The sequence below is a fragment of the Apis mellifera genome, linkage group LG7 (genome assembly GCF_003254395.2).
Source record: "Apis mellifera strain DH4 linkage group LG7, Amel_HAv3.1, whole genome shotgun sequence".
In the NCBI taxonomy this organism is placed as follows: Eukaryota; Metazoa; Arthropoda; class Insecta; order Hymenoptera; family Apidae; genus Apis; species Apis mellifera.
This window is the reverse complement of record NC_037644.1, coordinates 847,593-858,909: the sequence shown is the minus strand read 5'-3', so window position 1 is coordinate 858,909 and position 11,317 is coordinate 847,593. Positions and strand designations below refer to the sequence as shown.

General features: G+C 29.1%; 1 protein-coding gene across 1 annotated transcript; it reads left to right on the top strand.

The window, feature by feature from the left end:
- The first annotated feature begins 849 nt into the window (after positions 1–849).
- LOC551544 (peroxidase) lies at positions 850–10,226 on the top strand. Its single transcript, XM_016912945.2, has 13 exons — positions 850–1,030; positions 1,287–1,302; positions 1,613–1,788; positions 4,734–4,910; positions 5,564–5,763; positions 5,940–6,135; positions 6,954–7,151; positions 7,293–7,440; positions 7,698–7,854; positions 7,922–8,092; positions 9,485–9,683; positions 9,852–9,957; positions 10,035–10,226. Exons 1-13 carry the CDS (start codon positions 865–867, stop codon positions 10,144–10,146), a joined length of 2,022 nt encoding a protein of 673 aa, XP_016768434.2. The 5' UTR covers positions 850–864; the 3' UTR covers positions 10,147–10,226.
- Positions 10,227–11,317: the final 1,091 nt, after the last annotated feature.

The window sequence follows — 11,317 nt, the reverse complement described above, 5'->3', positions numbered from 1 at the left end:
TTACAATTTTGCTTATACGAATGTCTTCGAAAATGCGTACAACACGTTTCCTTATCACACGTTCTCTACTTTTCCAACGTTCTCTACTTTTCTTCTTTTAGGATTCTTTTTATATATATACACTTATATATATACACTTTTATGTATATACACAATTTATGTACTGATAAATATTCGTAAGTTTTGTATATTATCTTTTTATTTTCAGAGAACAAAGAGAGATTGTCAGATTTAGAGGGGTCGGAGACCAGTTACAATTTTGCTTATACGAATGTCTTCGAAAATGCGTACAACACGTTTCCTTATCACACGTTCTCTACTTTTCCAACGTTCTCTACTTTTCTTCTTTTAGGATTCTTTTTATATATATACACTTATATATATACACTTTTATGTACATACACAATTTATGTATTGATAAATATTCAGAGAACAAAGAGAGATTGTCAGATTTAGAGGGATCGGAGACCAGTTACAATTTTGCTTATACGAATGTCTTCGAAAATGCGTACAACACGTTTCCTTATCACACGTTCTCTACTTTTCCAACGTTCTCTACTTTTCTTCTTTTAGGATTCTTTTTATATATATACACTTATATATATACACTTTTATGTATATACACAATTTATGTACTGATAAATATTCGTAAGTTTTGTATATTATCTTTTTATTTTCAGAGAACAAAGAGAGATTGTCAGATTTAGAGGGGTCGGAGACCAGTTACAATTTTGCTTATACGAATGTCTTCGAAAATGCGTACAACACGTTTCCTTATCACACGTTCTCTACTTTTCCAACGTTCTCTACTTTTCTTCTTTTAGGATTCTTTTTATATATATACACTTATATATATACACTTTTATGTACATACACAATTTATGTATTGATAAATATTCAGAGAACAAAGAGAGATTGTCAGATTTAGAGGGATCGGAGACCAGTTACAATTTTGCTTATACGAATGTCTTCGAAAATGCGTACAACACGTTTCCTTATCACACGTTCTCTACTTTTCCAACGTTCTCTACTTTTCTTCTTTTAGGATTCTTTTTATATATATATACACAATATATATATACACTTTTATGTATATACACAATTTATGTACTGATAAATATTCGTAAGTTTTGTATATTATCTTTTTTTATTTTCAGAGAACAAAGAGAGATTGTCAGATTTAGAGGGGTCGGAGACCAGTTACAATTTTGCTTATACGAATGTCTTCGAAAATGCGTACAACACGTTTCCTTATCACACGTTCTCTACTTTTCCAACGTTTTCAACTTTTCCGTACAACAGGTAAGTTCGAAGAATAATATTATGTAATATTATATCGTATATATAAGGTGTCCTAAAATTAATAAACGCTATTTTGATTTAAATTTGCCGCCATTTTTGCATTAAGTTGTTAGCCTTTACCTGAAAAAAGAACAGTTCGACAGCCGAGATATATGATTCGGTTAAAAAATAAATATCTAAAAGTTCTCTTTTATATTTAATTCGAATCTTGCGTTAATTTTGGGACATTTGTTACATTTGTTAAACGGAGGTATTGCAAGATGATTTTATTTGCACTCGAGTCGAGTCTGTAAATATTCCTCGATTTTAGGGAAAACTTAACGAACGATATTCACCAAGAGATTAGATGCGGTGACTCGTTTCCCCGTAATTGTGCAAAGTCGAGATATCGAACGTACGACGGCTCGTGCAACAACTTGAACAATCCCACGTGGGGTATGGCGAACACGAGATACGGGCGACTTTTGCCGGCGAATTACGCAGACGGTAAGAAACGATCCTAAAAATATTCCCCCTTCTTCCTTTTTCCAACTTCGATGGGATAAGATTAGATAGTGATAGAGTAATAAAGAAGGATACACGGTTCTTTTTTTAAAGAACGAATAATATAGGTTCGTTTAAAAAATTATCAGAGAGAAGAAAATTAATTGGAATTGCATCGCGTTTTAAATCTTCCATTTTGTATTGTAAAGAAAGATTATGATTTACGACAAATGAAACGTTAAATTAAAAACGTACCTTTTTCCTGTTATCCAATCATTTTTATCGTCATTTACAAACGGCGAGAAAAATTACTTCCTTGATCAATACGAAATTGACCGAATGAATGCCACTTTCACTTACAACGATTCGTTCTAACAAACGAGACAACATTTTTATTTAGCTGCAAACAATTATACGGTAACTAACACTTTGTTCTTATGTACGATATATCACGATTTCTCTCTCAACGTATCAAAGTGTGTAACTTGGATAAAAACAATAAGAATGGACAAAGAAAGAGTTTAGAGAAAGAGTTTCGAAACGATACATCTTTTTCTGTCGCGTCTCCCCTTTCTTCATAATATTACATAAATTTCGATATTTCCTGACCAACATTCTTCCTTATTAATTTTTTTGTAAAAAAAAAAAAAAAACCAACTTTTACTACAAGAATTAACGAAAAAAGGAATTGGTCCATCGAATCGATAAACAAATTTGAACAGAAATTTATATTTGGCGGGAAAAAGCGTGAAAGTGTGAACCATGCAATAAGAAATTTTTGATGACAAATGGAATTGGAAAAAGTATATAATAGACTCCGCTATTTTATCCTAGCAAAAAAAATAATTAGATACAATTAAAATTTAAAAAAAACCCAACTGATTTATCGTTACAAGAAAAAAAAAACTACAAAATATTAAAATCAAATTATATAAAAAATTTTCATTGCGGTAGAATTGCAAGAAATAATCGTGTCAAGGATCGATTCTTTTTTTTTTTTCTACGTTGTAAAAAGTAGCAAAAAAAAAAAAATTCTTCTCTAAAAAAGATTGCATGTAAATTTATTTGGGACGATGTAGATGGATATATAATTCTACCATCGAAGTTACGCTTCGTTTCCCCTTGCTAACAAAACGAAGCAAGAATTTCAGCAGGATCGTTCTACGTTATTACATACGTACAGTGTTAATTGGATTATTATGGAAAATCAACGGTTACCAGATTCGTATCTCCCGTGTATTGCGCGCAAACAGTTAAAAAAGAGTCTTTTGTCTTGGCCCCTTGACTATTAATCACGATAAAATCGTATCGTAAAATTTTATTCTAATTGACGAGACGAAATCTTGTTATTTAATTATTATTAACGATCATCACGTTGATTATAAAGTTCGAAAAAAAAAAGAAACACACATATACAACGAAAAACGAGATTTCAGATAAGCGTAACCTTATTCTATAGTAAGTAGAATAAACAAGTGTGACGCAAATTGAAGAAATGGAACAATAGATTGATTATAATCGTTTTGTAACAGTGTAATATAGAATTAATAAAATGGTAATAACACGAAGTACGAATTGAAATCAAGATATTCACTTTTCTCGAATCATTAGATATTCTTTACCTTTGCAAAGCTAGAAAAATTTGTATAGAATTTCTTTCTACAATAATTTTTTTAACCCACGTAATGATTCGTAAATAAATGAATGCAAAACGTTTCAAATCTCGTCTCCTGGACGAGTGCAGATTTGTCTTATTCCCAAATCAGCGCAGGCATTTCCCTTCCACTTTCAACTCAAGCGTGTTGCGAAAATCCCGTAAAACCCCGTTGCAATCAACGAGTTACACTCCCCCCCATGACAAATATCGACTTTCACAAAAACTTGTTCCAATATTATGGCGTGGTTGAACCGTGGTTTTACACGGTCACGTAGGAATTAATTTGCTACTTTGCTACGGACTTGGAAACTTTGCACTCGATGAACGATCGATCTCTCAACCCTTTGCTTCTAATTTTCCAACTTCAATTTTCGTGCACGCTCGATATTCGATGCGAACACGTGTTCGATAATATCTTAAACGTAGAAAAATTAACGTGTTTGCTTCTAAATTCGTTATTTTCCAAGGATAAAATCGTAGTTTCGTTTGATAAAATTAATAAAATCTTTGCTGAGAATCATAATTCTCGTTTCTATTCTCGATCTATTTTAATTAAGAGACATTTATTTGTTGCTTTAAAAAGTTATAGATAATATATCGATAATATGCAATCCTCTGGTGGTTTCTCTAGAAACTTGCCAATTATCTAACGCAACAAACATTTTTTCATGGAATACGTTTCTACAATTTTTAAAAAGATTACAGATAAAAATCAGGGAAACAGATATGTATATGTAATAACGTAGAAAGTTTCTATATGTAGAAATATATAAAAATTCGAAGAAGGAAATATATCAAGTTCGAGAGAATTATTTCACACATGACATTTTTTAACATTTCAACAATTATATGGGACGAAAAAAATATGAGAAAGATTGCAATACCAATAGAAATACCAATATTGCATTTGTTATACAACAAATGAATGTTGTAATAATTTCGTGATAAACAAATTTTGCAATTATTCGATTTTCTAAAGAAAATAAACCAGGATTTGTGAAATTTATATTATTCGTGCAAAGTTGATTAAAACTGATTAATTTGTTAGTTTTGTTCGCATAGGCGGAAAAAAGAAAACAAACACCACCTACTTTCCATCATTATTTATTAAATTCACATTCTATAATTTTTTTTCCTTTCTAATAATAATTATAAAATTTAAAACGATACAAATAACACATTTATCATTATAAAATAAATAAATTTATCAAAGAAATAATGTAAGAAATTCTAATCCAAGAAAATAATTTTCCTAACAACTTTGTCATTCATTCAATCACAATTTCTGCAGGGATACAGTCGCCCACGACATCGGTAACCGGATCACAATTACCACTTTCTCGAATGGTCAGCTACACGTTATTTCCAAACGTCAACATAGACGATCCTATATGGACGCTGGTAGCAATGCAATGGGGACAAATTATTACCCATGATATGGGTTTGATCGAAGGCAGCACTCAATCAAGTAAATCCAAATTATTTCATTCATTTTTAAAAATTCCTGATAATTTACGAATTTATATGATTAAATTTTCAAACTCGTTGATATATTCTTTTTAACAATTTCAATGATTCGTTTTAAATGAAATCTTACAGTTAGTAGAAAGATTTGTGCAATTAAATGTTAAATGTTACATTTCAATATATTAATCACAGTCTGGTATTCGTAAAACGAGTTTGCAGTTCATTTTTCTACTTTTTATTACACCACCATTTTCCAGTTTTACCACTTTCCTTTAAAGCGCGCATTGAACTACGTTCAAATATTTTTATCTAATTCCTTTTCATTCTTTTTTTCAAGTTTACTTAAGAAGAGAACAAAATTTATGAGTTCTCCAACATCCAATCAACTGATCAGAGATTAGTACTTTAAAAATCCTAATTAAAACTGAAAATCTCCAATCTTACAATTCAACAACAACTCATAAATTGTTCTAACTAAACGCGTTAAAATAGGAAAAATTTAGTATTTTTAAGAATAATAAAACGATAAATTACGTCCACGTCACGCTACGCGAATATTTCCAATGAAAATATTTCATTAAAAATTCTGAAAATATTTCCTATCTAATTATTCTATCTAAAATCAATTAATTTCTAATATTACTTTTTGCACAGAGCCGCACAAGACGAAATGTTGCACCAACGATGGCCAATTGGTCAGAGACCCGTCGTTGCTTCACAGAACGTGTTATCCCATACTCATACCTTTCAACGATCCTGTCTACGGCAAGACTAACACAAGATGTCTCAACTTCGTCCGTAGTACAACCGACCTTGACCACGGTTGTTCAGACCGATTCAAACCAGCAGAACAGGTTTGCTATTACGTTCAATGGTTTCGTTACTCATTTCCACGGATATAAATAGCAAAATCTGATCGTATATCATAATTGCACGATGCACTACAATACTGAAGATTTTAAAAATAACTTGAAACTTTCACATAGAATTCGTGATCGTCATTCTGATCACGATTCAAAATTTTTTTCAGATGAATGTGGTGACGCATTTTCTGGATCTTTCCATAGTTTACGGATCCAACGATCAAGTAGCCGCTAATTTAAGGGCAGGTGTCAATGGACGTTTGAGGGTGGACGTTCGAACGAACAGGGAATGGCCACCCTCGGCACTAAACGCATCCGAATCGTGCGATATAGTGTCACCTGTCGAAGTTTGCTATCTAGCCGGTAAGATTTGATGGGATAACCGATTGTTGCAGAGAATATAATTCTTTTTTTTTTTTTTATTAATTCTCGATACTCTCGAAGATATGGATTCGAAAAAGATTAAATGAATATTCAATTGTGAGAAACGATTAGTAAAACGATTCGTTCAATAATTATTAAGAAATGAAGACTAATATCTAAATCATTTTCTTGGGATGTAATTTAATACAGGATAGAATAATAATTAATTATCCGTGATGTATTTTTTGACTTCTATACGATGATACAGAATTACAAAAATAAAGAAACCTTTAATTGCTAATTGAAGGGAAATGAAACACGTAGCGTGACGTTAATGCACGCGTAATCTTTGATCTTGTAATTAAAATTCACGAATAATTAATTATCCTTTTATCTCTGCTAGTTTTTATGAATTCATAATTCATAAAACATACCAATAATATTATAGAATTAAAATATACCTTTCCCCCGAAAGTTAAATACTTTTGAAAAGATGTTTAATTTTGATTTGATGCTACCTCGATTTTTTTCAAAAAAAGTAAAATTTTTTTTTTAATCGTGTTGCAAAATTTCACTTCAGACAGATGAAACGAGATACACCGATTTCTTTTCGAATAACGCGCGCAGTTAGTTAATTGCATTTATTATCAGTACATTACCGATTACATCTAACATTCACTTCGATTAAAATAAAATGTAATATTTCTCTTTTCACCAAGAAAAGGCGAACGTAACAATGCATACATTTTCTTTCGTATCGCGATATTGAATTAATTTGATTTTTAAATATATACTAAAATTTATTATTTTCGTTACAGGCGATACTCGAATCAACCAGAATACTCAATTGACCGTTTTGCAAATAATATTACTTAGGGAGCACAATCGTATCGCTAATGCTTTGACTAAATTAAATCCTCATTGGACGGATGAAACAATCTTCCAAGAGACCCGAAGAATTTTAATCGCCCAACATCAACAAATTTCGTATTACGAGTGGCTGCCAATATTTATAGGTGAAACGATTAATTTTTCTCACGTTGTAATCAACATTAATAATTATATTTCATTATTTTTTTTTTTAAATAAAATTGAAAATCTAATTACATATACACGAAAAAGCGTGAATAAATATATATAATATTAAATTTTTTTAGGGAGAAGGAGTGCATACAATAACAAAATTCTGTACAAAACCAACAATTACGTGAACGATTATAACCCGAACGTGAATCCAAGCACTCTAAATGAGCATTCGAACGCGGCTTTCAGATATTTCCATTCCCTTATCGCAGGTTTTCTCGAGTAAGTTTCAAATTCATTATAATTATCTCGTAACAACTTTTTACAAACAAAACGAACAAGCTGTCAACACTGCTGGACGCTAAACGATTATTTTTCAAAATACGTTTTGAAAGCTTCTAACATTCGATAAATCAAATTAACAAAGCATTGGAATATTTCGACGATAACAATAATCTTCTAATAACAAGAATTGAATTGGATAATACAAGTCGAATTGTAAATTTTATTTCCTCTATTACTCTCGTGAACATCACCAGCTTGGTGAGCGAGAACCGGTTTTCAGACGGTGCAGTGAGGCTCAGCGATTATTTCAACAGGCCGATAATTATCGAGCAAAATGACAATATGGACGAGTTGACGAGAGGAATGTCTTATCAATCGCAAAAAGCCAGCGATCAATACTTTGATCCAGAGGTATCGTACGACGAACAACGTATTTGAAAATTTGAATTATTTATAAAACTGATCATTTTTATTCCAGATCACTCACTTCTTATTTAGAAATGGAAGACCATTGGGGACGGATCTTCGTGCGATAGACATTCAAAGGAACCGCGATCACGGTCTAGCATCGTATAACAATTACCGGGAATATTGCGGTTTGCCAAGAGCCGAAAGCTTCCAAGATTTTACAGATTATATTTCCATCTCGGTAGGTAGATAGATATTTCAACGATTTAAAAGGGGAAAATTAGATCGATATTTAATTTCGCTTCTAAACACCGTAGTGAACAATGAAATTCTAAATGGATATAAAAATATTTAGAATTGTATTTTCATAATTTACAATGAATAACTTTCAAAATCAAAGTTTCGCATTAGGAATCTGTAAGATCTCGGAGACATCAAAGGATTTATTACAAGAATCAATAAAATATTTCTTTACGTAGGTAGATATATATTTCGAAGATTTAAAAGGGGAAGAAAAATTAGATCGATATTTAATTTCGCTTCTAAACACCGTAGTGAACAATGAAATTCTAAATGGATATAAAAATATTTAGAATTGTATTTTCATAATTTACAATGAATAACTTTCAAAATCAAAGTTTCGCATTAGGAATCTGTAAGATCTCGGAGACATCAAAGGATTTATTATAAGAATCAATAAAATATTTCTTTACGTAGGTAGATAGATATTTCGAAGATTTAAAAAAGGAAGGAAAATTAGATCGATATTTAATTTCGCTTCTAAACACGTAGTGAACAATGAAATTCTAAATGGATATAAAAATATTTAGAATTGTATTTTCATAATTTACAATGAATAACTTTCAAAATCAAAGTTTCGCATTGGGAATCTCTAAGATCTCGGAGACATCAAAGGATTTATTACAAGAATCAATAAAATATTTCTTTACGTAGATAGATAGATATTTCAACGATTTAAAAGGGGAAGGAAAATTAGATCGATATTTAATTTCGTTTCTAAACACGTAGTGAACAATGAAATTCTAAATGGATATAAAAGTATTTAGAATTGTATTTTCATAAAATAATTAATGAATAACTTTCAAAATCAAAGTTTCGCATTGGGAATCTGTAAGATCTCGGAGACATCAAAGGATTTATTACAAGAATCGATAAAATATTTCTTTCGTGAAAAAAAAATAATAAAATAAAACATTTTAAGAATAGAAAGAAAATGATTTAGTTTAAGAAATGCAGATAAATAATAATAAATAAATAAGTATAAGTATATTCGGTATTTAATAGATAATGTAGAAATTATTCATTTAATATCGTGCATTTAACTCGAAAATAATATATGCATTTATTGAAATCAAAATTCAAAATATTCATTGGTTGCACTTCATAAGTAGAGTTCACACTATTTTTTTTTTCCTATTACATAATACAATATCCACTATGAATTACAAATACTACGTGATGTAACCAAGATAAATTGCAAATGTAATTTCATAAAAATTCATAATGATAATTCGCTTCGTTGTGTCATCATTTTCTTAAAGCTTATGCTATGTTAAATCATTAGATAAAAAAAAAAAAAGAAAAAGAAAAATCATTATATGTTATACCATAGAACGTGGAAAAATTGGCTCAATTATATGCCAGTCCTGATGACGTGGAAGTGACTGTCGGAGGATCGTTAGAAGGACACATTCCAGGCACACTCACTGGGCCTACGTTCCTGTGCATTTTTGTGGAACAATTTTATCGAACACGAGTAGGCGATCGTTACTGGTTCGAAAGAAGTGATCGCGAATTAGCATTCACTATAGGTAAATAAATGTCCTATCCTTCTTAGAAAACACTTAATTTCAATTTTGATCTATTAAAACTTTTACAAAAATTTAGAGATAGTTTTTAATTTAACGTATCGAGTTTCTTAATTTTTTTTCTTAATAACACAACTGTTTATAATTATTTAATTTCGTATAATTTTGCAGAGCAATTAAACGAGATTCGGAAAACTAGCATAGCCAGATTATTTTGTGATAATGGTGATAATATCCAACGTATGCAACAAAGAGGTTTCGAGAAAGTATCTCAATTGTAAGTTTTCTATTTCTACATAAATTATAATATATATTTTATAATTTAATAACAATTTTATTTCTTTTTAATTTCAGTAATCCTATTTTAAGCTGTGACGATATTCCTTCGATAGATCTTTCGTTATGGAAAGATTATGCTCCAACATTGACGACACAACATATATCATTCTCGAATTTTAAGAAATAAAAATTATTAACTGAGATAATTATTATACATTTGCCAAATATCAATTTGTTAGATAATAAAGTGAAGTTATTATTAATTAATTTAAGAGTTATATAATATATATATATTTACATAATTTTGAAAGTTGTGTTTTATGAATAAAATGCATTATTTTGTTTTTATTATTTAAATAATATCCTAATCTTTTTCATTTTTTCCCTAATATGATTATATTTTTATTTTAAAATTAATCGAAAAACCATGTAAGTTAAAATTATATTAAAAATTTTCGTTTCTATATTTTTTTTATTAAAAGAAAAATAAATAAAATTAAAAGAAAATATATTAACAAAAATATATCGTAGACGGTTTGAAAAATCAAGTGATCTTACCTGATCGAAATCCTTCTGTGATTTTTCAACAGCAAATAATGAATTGGAATGTCGTGTAATGTCAATGATTTCCATTCTTAAACGCTGAAATAGTTTATGATATCATGCAAATATCAACGATTAAACTTAAAATGAAAATAGCAATAATCATAAATAAGAAATGCCTAACATAAAATTTAATATATTTCAAATTTTATTCAATTTAGAAAATTTTATTAATTTATTTTATAAAGAATAAATTTGAATTCATTAAATCGTGATATATTATAGATAAAGAATCTAGACAATATAGAATAATTATGCAAAAGTACAATTTAGAATATAACAGTACATGAAATATCATTAAGTTTTTCTTATTTCGAAGATTACATTATCCTTGATAGCTTTTTTGAAAAATTTTCAGGCAGTCATTTTCAACCATATTATTGAAATTTATTGATATAATTTTTAATTAAATATATTTTCACTATTTGTGGATTTTTATATTTTATATTTTTATTATATTTTCAGATCATCCAAAAGAAAAATCAAGCAACGTGCACGCTAAAGAATATTATTATTTATTTAATTGAAATTATACAATATTTCTTTTTAATAAAAATTAAATAATATTTTATGTACTTTTATATTTTAAAAATATTCACTTTTCTCAATATATAACTTTTTATTAATCATTAATAATAAAATCCAGAAGATTGTGCTACTATATTATTAAAATATTAGAAAGAAAATTAAAAAACTTCTTTATAATTAAATTAAAACACTTGTCTGGTAAAATCATTATTACGATGAAAGAAGAT

What these genes read in the sequence shown, in the direction of transcription:
- LOC551544 (XM_016912945.2), top strand. Translation starts at nt 865, where the DNA reads ATGTACATACACAATTTATGTATTGATAAATATTCAGAGAACAAAGAG. An exon ending in CTTATCGCAGGTTTTCTCGA is followed by an intron (nt 7,441 to 7,697) that starts GTAAGTTTCAAA and finishes GAACATCACCAG; the next exon opens with CTTGGTGAGCGAGAACCGGT. An exon ending in ATCAATACTTTGATCCAGAG is followed by an intron (nt 7,855 to 7,921) that starts GTATCGTACGAC and finishes TTTTTATTCCAG; the next exon opens with ATCACTCACTTCTTATTTAG.